The 13,752-nt window shown below is 35.3% G+C and overlaps 1 protein-coding gene across 9 annotated transcripts in view; it reads right to left on the bottom strand.

Annotated features, from left to right (window-relative positions):
* Positions 1–8,215: 8,215 nt before the first annotated feature.
* Positions 8,216–13,752, bottom strand: part of LOC129906888 (zinc finger protein OZF-like) — a 453,260-nt gene continuing 447,723 nt past the window's right edge. For all 9 annotated transcript variants that reach the window (XM_055982860.1, XM_055982861.1, XM_055982858.1 and 6 more), the window contains 4 exons: positions 9,233–9,394; positions 8,836–8,988; positions 8,631–8,743; positions 8,216–8,578 (listed from right to left, as the gene is read on the bottom strand). In XM_055982860.1, coding sequence (XP_055838835.1) covers positions 8,253–8,578; positions 8,631–8,743; positions 8,836–8,988; positions 9,233–9,394 — 754 coding nt within the window. In that variant the 3' untranslated portion in view covers positions 8,216–8,252. The remainder of the gene's footprint in view (positions 8,579–8,630; positions 8,744–8,835; positions 8,989–9,232; positions 9,395–13,752) is intronic.

Genomic DNA, 13,752 nt, shown 5'->3' on the forward strand with positions numbered 1-13,752 from the left:
GCGTTTTCGAAAATTTTATTTTTCAAAAAAAAATTTCAAAATTTTTTTAAAAATCCAAAAATTATTTTTTTTGAAATTTTATTTTTGGCCTATATTTGAGTTACATAAGTGCTTCTTCAAAAAAAGTTTCGTTGAAATCGAATAAGCCGTTTCGGAGAATATCGGATTTAAAAAAAAACGTTCTATGGCAGGTACCGTTAATAATGATTTTCCAAAAAAATTTTTTTCATTTGAAGATAGACCTTGTTTTCAAACTTACATTTGAATTTTTTAAACAAAATCGTTGGAGCCGTTTTTGAGCAATTACAGCTTTACTGAAATTGGTGTATGACAAGTACCGTTATTTTTGGCCCAAAAAAATTAATTCCAAAAACCCCTCTGGAGGGTCTCCAAAAAATGCTACATACCAAATTTGAAGTCAATCGGTCCATCCGTTTAGGCTGTAGATCCTTATACAGACAGACAGACAGACGGACTTCCGGGACCAACTTTTTTGGCATTCTCTATAATCGTAATATCATGGAAAAGTGTAATCTGAACTTTTTTTAGATGTGAATTAGTGATTTCTACAAAATGGCATACCAATTTTAATTTAAATATTTTTTTTTTTTAAGAAAATCGGTTTTCGGCCGATGATTCCTAAACACCCTGTAAAACAATTTTCTTGAAATTCATTGGTGTAACAGCCCTGGAAATTTCCTTCAAATTAAAAAAAAAACTGTACCGCTACCTCAATCCGTTCAAAAGTTATGATTTTTGCAACGAGATAAGTCATTTTGGACAACAGTGCGTCGCTGGTACAATATCCGGCTCGACCTGGACCAAATGTATCGTAGCACAGCACAGTAAAAATAAAACACGTAAAAGAATTATAGTGGAAGATGTTTTAAAAACCACTCTTTATTTTAAATCAAAAACGCTGCACAATAGAACCTGCTATATAAACTTGCTTCCTGCTAGACCTGCTTCCTTCACGAGTTTCAAATTAGAACTGACTTTCGTCAAAGATAAAAATAAGACGAAAGCTACTCTTTCGTCAAGTTACCTAAAAAGAAGAATAAAAATGTAGATTATAATTATAGCGTCGACTGCAGAGTTACCAGGCTCGTGCAGTTCGATACAAATTAATATAAAAAATATAAATTATAAAGTGAAACATCGACTGCAGAGTTACCAAGCTCATGCAGTTCGATACAAATATAGTTAATATGGGTGCTAGGATTAATTAAAAAAAAAATACTTTTAGGTATAATACAAATTATTTATTTAATCATAACACTTCATAGACTTTAACAAAAATAGAAAATAGGTAATTCATAAAAAAACCATAAATCAAACCCGGGGTAGTATAGCACCCCTGTTGTCATCGGAAGGTTAAAGGTTATAAGTATGGTTTACCAACTCTCGTTGCCATTTATTCCTGAGTTTCAAAGAGTAAATTTAGACTAGGTCCAAGCTATGGATCTCTCCAAAGATTTGAACGATCAACTAAAAATTAAACGGGCACAGGACGACTCATTTACGAAAGTGTTTGAAGATGCAAAAAAATAGCTGAAGTCCTTGACATTGGCGTCAGCGGCGGCCTCACCCATTGCGAGGCTCCGGGCGGTAGGTCTTTGGGAGGCCCTTTGTCCTTCTTGTTAAGTAGTTTGGTTTAGTTATTTGTCATGTTTGACGAGTTCCATTTAAGTTTTAAAATATTTTATATTGAAAGATTTACAGAACTCCTTTTTCTGCCGAAAGAAATTTTTGGGACAAAATTTGTCCAGGTGGGGAAATTTTGTATTCTCTCCTAAGTGCTCTCTTTTCTTCGAAAAATATAATTAATTTTGAGATTGGGACCAAACTCAGGCCAAAAATAACAAAATATAATCGAATTCGGATGTCTCAAACTGGGTGTGGAGGCATTTTCATAACAAAAAATCGTTACACTATGAACTCATTGTAAGCGCTCGATAGCTGTCCCGAAGAAGCTTTCCTAATGCTTATATATGTCTATATTTTATTAAAGATACTAGCTTCACTGCCGGTTTCAACGTCAACTACCGAAAGAACTTTCTACACTTTAAAGAGAATAAAAACAATACAAAGAAGCATTATTTAAACTTAAAAAAAAAAAATGTGCGAACTAGATCTATCCCCTCCCTAAGCGAAAAGCTATCTACGCCACTTTATTAAACTATTTGGTTTTGAGAAAGTTGAATATGCGCGACTAGCCTTATTGCGCACTTCCTCCTGAGAAAGCTTCCAATCACTCATTTTATAGCACTAAACAAATACATAATATCCTTTTAATTATTTAAAATCAACGGACTGACAATTTTTGTTTTGATTTGATATTTCAAATAAACAGTGATAGTTTTTTGACAGTTTTGTTTGCGATAAAGTATGCTATGCTTCTACCATAGCGTCGAACTTGTCGAGTTGTAGAAGCTGAGAAGATGCAAAGAGTCTCGAGAAATTTTTCTCCAGAGGAGTCCCGAAACCAAAGGACGCTTCAACTCCCTTTACCTTACCTCTTCTCCTCCCCTTCTCCTCTCCCCTCCCGGCGGTTGATGGTTTTCGTTGGCCACCTTTACCAATATCGTCAGTGTGATTTCACGTTGCCGAACGAGACTACCCCTTCCTTTCCCTCCATCTCCCTCCAATCCCCCATCTCAATTCCCATTGAGCTGGATCAAGGTGTAACACGACACGTGCCGATGATAAGCTTGGCTGAGAGCCCAACTCAAAACTAGCTCAGTCGCAAACGGAGTATCCGGATACCTGGGGACCTCCGGATTAACTAGCCTTTTCTGTATATGCGAATCTATGTGCAGCACAACCTTTTTTCTTCGCTAATCGTGGGTTAAAAAATGAATGAAAATAACAAACAAAAAAACATAAAAGTAGATGAGACCGGTTCTTCTTTTAAACCGAGCGACCGACGGTGCGGCGCATTCGTTGCCTGTTGTTTCTCCTGTGATTCGCATCAGTGAGGTTAACCGTGGCCTCATATCTGAAGTAAATCCCAGGGAGAAAAGCAATACGGTGGAAACACCAAGTGTCAGTAGTAGAAAGGTTGCGCAACGTGGCCTTCCCACTACTAAAAAGAGTAAACCTCTCCCTGATGTGTCTCTTGCGAGCACATCCAATAAGAAAAAGCCATCAAAGTATCGCTATGAGGAGAAGCGGGATGCGGAGAAGGTTTTGAAGGGCCCTGGAAATGCGCTGGAGTCTGGAGAAAATTCGAACCTTGCCGCAAGGATTAAATGGGCTAGAAAAATTCTAGATAAGACCAGCGACGACTCTAAGTCAATGGGTGATCGATCATTAGAAGAGGTCAATCCGGCACCCAAGCTACTCCGAGTACATAACACCAGCACTCCCCAAGTTAATTCTAACTCCTATAGCGATGCTCTCAAATAAGAGATAGTTATCGACAGGAGCGATATAGATCGCACGATCCGGCATGGATTCCGGATTCTCGTGTATGGATGATATTCTCCAAGTAATCAAGATAAGCAATCCCTCCTAACCTACTCATGACTGGAAAGTCACAAAGCTTGAGGAGGTTAAGTGTCCTTATAGAAGCGCTATATTCGGGAAGGGTATAGCCCGACTCAGGACAGCACGACTTTGTACATCCCGACTCACGACAGCCCGACTCAACCCATATCCCGACTCAGGATAACCCGACTCATCGCAACTCGACTCAGGTCGAGTTCTTACCTGAGTCGAGTTGCGATGAGTCAATAAGGACTCCCTTGCTCTCTTAGCTCAGATCAATGGTGCGATTCGCTTTGGTTTTGACCACATAAACCTTAAAATATATAATAAAAGATGAGTTGGACGCAGAAGGCGTTCCAATACAACCTCCTGAAGGTGTTCCTTTGGTTGAAGGTGCTGATGCATTGATTACCTTCCCATCTATGGAAGACGATGTATCCGGTTCATCCTTGAATAAGGAACAGTCTTCTCTTAATGTCGACAGTTTGGCCGCTATGGAAACTGAAGACTCAGATATTAGTCCTCTGAATGAGGATGAGCTTTTAAACTCATCCTCTGAGTTGAAGGACGACGATATCACCGTGTTGGAGGTTGATCTATCTAGATAAAATGATGCGGCTAGTACAGATTAACCTTCAGCACTCCATCAAGGCTTCGGCCTCCCCAATCCTCCGCCTAACACAACAAGCGGAAGATATCGTCCTTATCCAAGAACCGTGGATTATTAAATCCATGGTGAGGGGACTAAGGACTCCTGGATACTACATACCGTATGCAACAGAAAAAGGTGACCCCAGATCTTGCATTCTAGCTAAAAGTAGCATTAAAGTATTTTTGCTCACTAATTTTAGCGTATAGAGACATAACCATAGTCAGGCTTGAAACACCAAAAGGCCTATTTTGGCTAGTCTCGCGTATCTTGGTCATGACAACCTTGGCCCTCTCCCGGGACAAGTGATGCTAACTCCCATCATACAGTTTGGGGTAGCACTGATATAAATAATAGAGGTGATTCTCTATTTAACTATATACTCGGCACTAACCTTATTGTAAGTAACATTGGGAATGACCCCACTTCTAGACATAACTCTTGTCTCCGACAGTATTCAACATATGATCACTGATTGGAAAGTATCGAAGGAACACTCGTTCTCTGATCATCGATACATTCAATTCAGCCTAGATGTTTAACCTCCTAGCCGAATAAATTTTCGTAATTACAAGAAAATCAACTGGCCAAAATACAGGGCTCAAAAACAAATACAGTTCAAAAACATACAAATCTAATTTTTTAAGTCCTCCCTCTAATATATACGAACTTGACAGTAAAGTCAATGATCTCACTATAGCTCTGAATGACTCTATGGAAATCTCTTGCCCACTCACATATGTGAGGGAGGAAAAGAAACCACATTGGTGGAACTCAGAGCTCGAACCAATTAGGAAAAACTGTAGGAAGCTGTTCAAACGAGCAAAATGCACTAGAAATGCTTCAGATTGGGACTCCTTCCTATAAGGACTCACTAAAAATATATAAAAATTGAGGAAATCCAAAAGATCTTCTTGGAGGAAGTTCTGCAACAATATAGAAGAAACCTCCGAAGCATCTAGATTAAGAAAAATCCTCTCAACCAATCCAATGATGCCTAGCTACTTGAAAAATGCTGATGGCTCTTGGACCAGTTCTTGCGATGAATCGCTCAACCTGCTTCTTGATACTCATTTCCCAGAAAGAACTCAAATTGTTAGTAACGTTACATATAGTGTATTTGAAAAAGTTGCAACTTATCCACAAGGTCTGATCACAAGGGAAAAACTGCACTGGGCAATCAATACCTTCAAACCATACAAATCAGCAGGACCTGATGGCATAATTATTTATTTTGCACATCCTTGAGATGCTCTTCAATAGCTGTCTGAAACTAGTTTATATATCTGTGCTATGGAGGGAAATTAGAGTTATATTTATACCCAAAGCAGGAAAATATTCCCATGTAGAACCGAAAGACCTCAGACCTATCAGTCTATCATGATTCCTTCTCAAAACCTTTGAACGAATGATTGATATCCACTTAAGAACAAGCATTGCTACCAGACTTCTGTCTATGGCACAGCATGCTTACTGCAAAGGGAAATCGGTGAAAACAGCTCTACATACACTGGTGAGAAACATCGAATACTCCCTCCATTGAGTCAAATTTTCTCAAGTGGGTCAGGAAATACAAAACTCCCCACATAGAACCCGCCTCCATTAAAGGTATACCACTTAAATTCTCTGACGAGGCAAAATATCTAGGTCTGATCTTAGATAAAAAGTTAAGCTGGAAACCTAACATTCAAGAAAAAGTTAAAAAGACCACAGTGGCAAAAACACCATGGGAAATAAATGGGGGTTTCAACCTTGAATTACTCATTGGCTCTACACAACAGTTATCAGAGCGATTCTAATATACGGTGTGTCAGTATGGTGGACTGCTCTAGAAATTAATGCTAATTGTGTTAAACTAAGCAAAGTCCAACGTTCAGCCTGTCTGTGCATAGGAAGATCACTTCGCACAACCCCTTCCGCAGCACTGGACACGCTGTTCCATCTAACACCCCTCGACATATATGGAAAAAAAATGGCTGCAAGTACAGCTATTCGTCTCAAAGCCTCTTCACAATGGATCAATAATAACATTGGTCACTCTATTATTCTGAACTCTTTCGGGTCAATCCCAAGTAAAATAGACTACACCATCCCACAACTGCAATTTGATAGAAACTTTCAGGTAACCATCCCCTCTAGAAAACTGAAGATTGAGTGGGTGGAGGTGTATTCTCAGATAGACTGAATTAAAGTCTCTTCTTTCGTCTTCCTTATCACTGCAGCGTGTTCCAGGCGGAACTTTTGGCAATAAAAGAAGTCCTGTCTTGGCTTAAACAAAACGTGGTATCAAACAAAGATATCCGTATCTTCTCAGATAGCCAGGCAGCCATTAAATCTCTTGATTCTGTCTCTACCAATTCAATAACTGCCTTTAACTGCCCATCATCTCTGATGGAGATGGCACAGCATTTTAACATTTACCTTTGCTGGGTGATGGGTCATAGAAACATGTCAGGAAATTGCTGAGCTGATGAACATGCCAAAAGTGGAACACTGATACCTTTATTACCAAATAAGGTCAACAAAGGTATTCCCATCGCTACGTGTAATCTAATGCTCAAACAAGATGCTACAAATAAAACAAACCTTAGGTCGAATAATATCACCACATGTATAGTGACTTAACAGATCTGGCCAATACTGGATCTGAAGCGCTCTAATTGTTTAATATCTCTAAGCAGATCACAAATCAGCTCCGTAATAGGTGTCATAACAGGAAACTGCATAATAGGCAAACACGCAACATGCCTCGGAATCTATTCCAATGATTTCTGCAGAAGCTGCATGGATGAGAAGGAAGTGGAATCGATTCCACACCTTCTCTGTGAATGTCCTGCGTTATCTCAAAGACGTAGACTCAATTTGGGAGAATTCTACTATAACAATCCTAGTGAGCTGGCAAATATAGACATATAGGTAGTCTTGCTTGCTTTATTAGAAGCTCTAAATGGTTCAACGAATGGGAAAAAAAAATCTCAAAGATTCATTGTGGTATCACAACGGACCAATCATGGTCTAAGGGCCAGTTGTGCAAATATTTAATCCGTGGTTCAGCAACTTTTATCTTCTGAATTCAGTGGTAAAATTGATTTTTAGAACTTGTTCTAGGTCCATATAGGTTGAAATAGCTAAATCCATCCTTGAACCAAAGTTGATCCACTGCTAATCCGCCGAAATCGGCGAGTTAAACTCCTGATCCGAGGCTGAACCACGTTTGTTCAACTGGTCCTAAGTGTATCAGCTCTCCTTCTGATAGCCACGTTAACCTAACCTAACCTATGCTATGAAAAGTATGCGATAAAGCATGCTGTTTATCGCATACTATTAAATTATAGCAACTTTATTGGTCTCCACTTGCGAGACCGTTCGTTTTACCGCTAGTCGAGACCGCATGTAATGTCAGGTCTTGTTATTATCTCAACTTTTTTTTTTTTACGAATGCATAACTTGATATATAAGCCGTGTTTTATTGGTTTTATAGGTGTTACCGAGTAAACATTTTATGGTGTAAACAACAACAAACGATTATTTTTTTTATTAATAATAATCATTTGTTGTTGAAAGTCCACCAATGCATTAGTTTATAAAAAAAATGTCTCTGTATCCTTAGCAATAATTTGTTGTTGTTTCCCTTGCAAAATTTTACTGAGCTAAGTACACAGTTACCATTAAAACACGGCTATAGTACCTATATCGCAACTCGCAAGTAACAATCATGCAGAGCTTGTAACACACACAATTATCCACAAAAAATGTTTTGAAACTTTTCTTCTTCCGAATGATCATTTAGAAGATATTGTTTTATCTCACTACGAAATCCACTGATAGTCCTTTTTGGGTTTACAATAAAAAAACATTTTCTTATATTGCAGATAGCTTAAAGCATTTCCAATCAATTTTATAGATTATTATTAGTAAGTGGTATATAAACAGAAATCGTTTAAAAAAAAATACATTTTTCCTGTGAAAATATTTTTTTTATAAATATATAATACATACATATATACAGTATAACTTAGCATTTGCCAAACTTTTACTTTCCTTTAATGAAATTAAAAAATAATAATAAAATATCCATTATTACTTGAAACGACTTTACTTTATACAGCTAGTTTTAAACCGAACCTGGGCTGATCACCGTAGATTTTTCTAATATGTTGTTACGAACTAAAACATGGCCTTGTTGTAAACTTAAAGACGCTTGAGCAGCTGCGGCATGAATTATTCTCTCTTCATCGGCACTCTCCTGGAGAAGTCTTTCTTGAATGACATGTTGATCCTGCAATGCCCGTTCCTGAAATGCACTCTCTTGAAGTATGCGTTCTTGATTAGCTCTTTCTTGTATGGCACGTTGCTGTTCTTGAACTGCTCTTTCGTGAATAACTCTGGCATCTTGAATTAAACGTTCGCTTAAATGTATGCTACGAGCTTCATTAATGTCTGAAAAAGAAAATTATGTACTGATGTTAGAAAAATATGAATTAATATTTACTTATTTGACTGCGATTTGTTTCTTGATGATTCATTGATATTGCTTGGGTACTGTCCCGTGGCGATAATTGAGAGATGACCGGCGATCGATTCATCACCAAATTCGGAACATATCTTGAAAATTTCAATTTTATAAACAATAGGAATAGTTTTATACGATAAAACAAGCTTGTATTGCAACTAAACTTTTAGTTTTAAAAAATTACCTTAAATCACAAACTTGGGAACTGTTTGTTTCGAAAATATCCACACGATCGGGTGTGTTAGCGTTGCCAATATCTTCTCCAGTGGCAACGCTATTTATAGTTGCTATGCTGTTTGCGGTTGTACGTTCTTGACGATGTACTCGGTTATGATGTCTGTTATGAAAAATGTTATTACTTTGGAATACTTTAAAACGTTTGTTAAAAAATAAGATAGGCTAGATAACACGAGAGCGAAAAAGAAGAAGACTGTATTCTTGCTATGAGTATTTTATCGAAAAATCTGTATTAAAGATCCCTTACTTCTCATGCTTATTTCAAATCAAGAAAGTTAGTCATGTTGTAGCCCACTAACTTTTTTGTAAATTATAAATTTTCTTTGAATATATTTATAACATACCTTATAAGATAACTATCACGAATAAATGCTCGGCCACAAACGTTGCATTCGAAATTTTGACCTGCCGAATGTGTACGAATATGAACCGCAAATTGTGACTTACTAGTAAAAGTCATCGAACAACGATCACAGCTCAAAGGTTTTTCGGAGACATGCGACCACCTGCAATAAAAATAATAGTTATTAAGTTTAACATCTAGTCTCAAAATAAAAGGTTCTAGAATTTTTTAAATAATAAAATGCAAAACTGGGTTGCACGAACTTGCTCTAAGAACTAAAAACTTTTTATACATATGTATGTACATCTATGTATAAAAATTTGGTAAATGTATAAAAAAAACCTAAAATTCTTTCTTTAAATGAAATTGAGCTCCAAAAAAAAAAAAGAATGCAGTTTAATTTCTTTTATAAAGATGCATTGTTGAAAAATAAATTTCAAAATCATTAGAGCGGTTTTTTTTTTTTAAAGTAGTTTTTTATAAATAATTTTAAAAAAAATTAATTTTGTTGCTATGGTATGCCATTTTGTAGAAATTATTAATCAACATCTAAAACCAAAATTTCAAAAGAATTCAATGTCACGTTTTCGAAAATTCGATTTTTCAAAAAAAAAAAAAAAATTCTCCAAAAACTATTTTTTTTCAAAATTTTGTTTTTGATTTATATTAAGGTAATATAAATTAATGTATTTGCATAAAAAAAATCATTAAAGTTGATTTAGTAATTTGGAAGATAATTTGAAATTATGAAAACGGTTCTATGGGATGGGAGGTATACCGTTAATAAGGATTTCTAAAAAAATTTTTTTATTAAAAGATAGACCTTATTTAAAACTGATACTTTATTTTTTTAACAAAAATCGTAGGAGCGTAGGAAATTAAACTCTTCCAAAATTGTTTTGACTGACAGACTGACAAAATTTACAAATCCTTTACATATAGGAAATAGCGGACCGGTTCAAAAATGTAAAAATCTACATAGGAACTACAAAACAAAAACTTAAAAGTAGAACCACAGGCCAAAAATCCGATATTAAGAGCGACGCACTCCAGAAGACAGCACTGACATCACATTGTATATGCTGCAAACACTCCCTCAACTATGATAACGTGGAAATTATGCAGTAAAAAGAACACCAATACAAAAGGATGACAATCAAGACACTACATAACATATCATCAATGCTGATAACAAGATGAACAAGAGAACCGATATGGAAGATGTCAACCCTCAGTATAAGCATTTGGTGGAGAAGAGGAAAAGAAAAAGCTCTGCAATATGATCTCTATGTGTGTTATGTTTAAATAATTCTTCATGTTATGTTTTTTGGACATGTTACTTGTCAGTTAAACTTTATACTGTGTAGTTGTAAAAAAGTTTATTCTTTAATTTAAATGTAACAATAATTATTGTAAGTTTTTGATGTATTGTGAATAATTTGTAAACATTTTTTAAAATTTTATCAATGCTTAAATAGAAACCATTGTTCACCTGATGATGTCCATATACATGGACGAAACGTTGTGACAAAAAGAAAATATTTGTTTCATTTGACCTGAAGCACATGCACCAAAAATTATTTAGTAAGAAATAATGATAAACAGACAGACAGACGGACTTTCGAGACCCACTTTTATCGGTGACGTGAAATAACGCCCTACGAATTAAGACCCCATTTGAAATGCGGCTTTATTTCCATGGAAAAACCGAAATAACGCCCGACGGGCCTTATTTCAGTTGCAATATAGAAATAAGACCCCATTCGAGATAGAAATAAGGCCGCATCTCTGGAGGAAGCGAAATCTTGCTTCGTGTTCATAGTACCTATAAGTGATAAGTGAGAAGAATATGGGAGGGGGATGCGGCTTTCTTATGGGACATTACTTCACTAAGAGTAGGAAATAATTTCACTTTTTTTGGGAATTTAGTTCTCGCTGAATGTAAGAACAACAATTTTTTTTTTTGAACGAAATTCATTTTTGGGTGAAGTGGGAGGTGGAAAATAATTTTTCTTTTTAGTACTGTATCTTATTAGATGAGGTCTCTTTGGCACATATTTTTTTACAAAAGTCTGCACTGAAAAATGAAAATGGGAAATCGCGGGTCTTCACAAAGTTTTTGCTTTCTTTTTTTCTAGTACAAACTTTTAAGAAATAAGTAAAATCATGAATACATTTAGGAAATTCAAAATAAATAAAATTGAGTTATATACTTACTCGTAGTAACATAAGTAGATTCAATTTAATTCCAATGTTCAAATGCGAAGCGGAAAAAAATTTTTCTAACCCGAATTTTAATGCGAAGCGGAAAAAATTTTTGCCCACGTGAGGATCAATTTTGAGGTGTGAAAATTAAAAATTCGCGCGAATTTTTAATTTGTAAAATTTGAATCTACTGAATCTATTTGAATCTATTGAATCTACTTATGTTACTACGAGTAAGTATATAACTCAATTTTATTTATTTTGAATTTCCTAAATGTATTTTTGTTCTTCAAGTTGAAGGGAGAAATATTTTGACACACATTTGGATAAACTTATGTATTTCCCACCATAAATGATGGAATATAACGGAAAAGTAGAATTATTAAGCACAATAGATAAAATTTTTAAGTTAGTTCCCTGTACCGATTCAAGGTGGGTGTTGGGTTGGGTGTGAGCATATTTTCTTCAAAATTTTAAAGTTTCTAGGAAACTAAAAGAAATATTGAATTCACTCAACCTAGCCTCCACCCAAATCCTATAATATGCCCTAGGAAGGGGGAAGGGCCTTGTAGGGGGCTGCATCCCCGCTTATTCATCTGACGTTTATACGCTCTGAACTTCAAATAACATTTAAATTTCTTTTTAAAGAATGAAGTTTGGAAGTTCAGATGTTCTTGTTTTCTACTTCCAAGTAGAAAAATCGAAATAAGGCCCGACGGGCCTAATTTCGTTGTTGAAATGGAAATAAGGCCGCAAGCATTGTCAGGGCCTTATTTCCATTACAAATGGAAATAAGGGCCGATGCGGCCTTATTTCGTAGGGCGTTATTTCACGTCACCACTTTTTTCGCATTCTCTATCATTGACACTCAGGGAAAAGAAAATAATTATTTTGTAACTATTTGTATAGTAATCCAGTCAAATAAGGGTTTAACCTCGGAATGAATGTTAGTAGAAATTTTTTTTGCTCAATATCTTCCTTTTGCCATTCTATAACATATCTCAAAAGTCTAGAAAAATCTCATGTCCGCTTGTCGCGATTTCAAGGTCAAATCGCGAAATGGAGATTTTCAAAATAAGCAAAAATAGGCTATGGTATTATATACACATATGATACATGATTTCAAAGTATTTTTTAATGCTGATTCCAAAAAATCTAAAATCAAGACAATCTGACGTCTCTGGAAAAAAAATCTAAAAAAATCTCATGTCCGCAAGTCCTAATTTTCTTGGTTTGAAGATAAGGTGCAAATTTGAAAAAATTGAAAACCTACTCTTTAGATATTTGTGTCAGATCAACATGAATAAGGTACATTACTTTTCAGGGATGGTCATATTGATTTGTTTGTGGGTTTTGTTGGAATGAGCTTTGAAAAATACCTTGAAATGATATGGGATATGTTGGTATACATATAAGAATCTAAAGTTTTGTTATTATTTTTTTTAAATCTGCACCTAACTTAGTTTAACCTGGAAAATTAGAACTTGCGGACATGAGATTTTTTTAGATTTTTGACATAAATTATAGAATATCCAAACAAACATAGAAACCAAAAAATTAGCCTATTAGCACTAATTCCAAGATTGTACCTGGATGTTTTTTAGTGCACATCCCAAAATTTCCCCTTTTCTAAAAAAATACCATTTTGTCATAGATATGAATGTTTTTTGCATTGCATTGTTTTGATTCTGAATGATAATGTATCTTAAAACCTTAATGCAAAATTTGGTTTATCTACCATAACTTTTAAAGGTTTTTCGGCAGTAAGTTTGAAACTGTTATAATAATATGAGTTCACAGATGAAAAACAGGTATAACTTTTTCCAGAGACGTCAGATTGTCTTGATTTTAGATTTTTTGGAATCAGCATTAAAAAATACTTTGAAATCATGTATCATATGTGTATATAATACCATAGCCTATTTTTGCTAATTTTGAAAATCTCCATTTCGCGATTTGACCTTGAAACCGCGACAAGCGGACATGAGATTTTTCTAGACTTTTGAGATATGTTATAGAATGGCAAAAGGAAGATATTGAGCAAAAAAAATTTCTACTAACATTCATTCCGAGATTTAGCCCTTTTTTCTGCTTATTTTACTGTATTATAGTCATTTTGTAGAATTCAGTGACTATTAAAATTGTCATTTTTAACTTTTATGTTTATAGTTAGAAATAACTATTATAATAGTCACAAAGCAAAATAGTAAAAAGTAACTATTTTGTATGGTTACAGAAAACTATCTTGTCGAAGCGTGCCAGCGCGAGTATAAGTTTCAAGTCGTGTGGGTACAAAAATGAAGACTTTTTTTTAAA

The sequence above is a fragment of the Episyrphus balteatus genome, chromosome 1, assembly GCF_945859705.1.
Source record: "Episyrphus balteatus chromosome 1, idEpiBalt1.1, whole genome shotgun sequence".
Classification (NCBI taxonomy): domain Eukaryota; kingdom Metazoa; phylum Arthropoda; class Insecta; order Diptera; family Syrphidae; genus Episyrphus; species Episyrphus balteatus.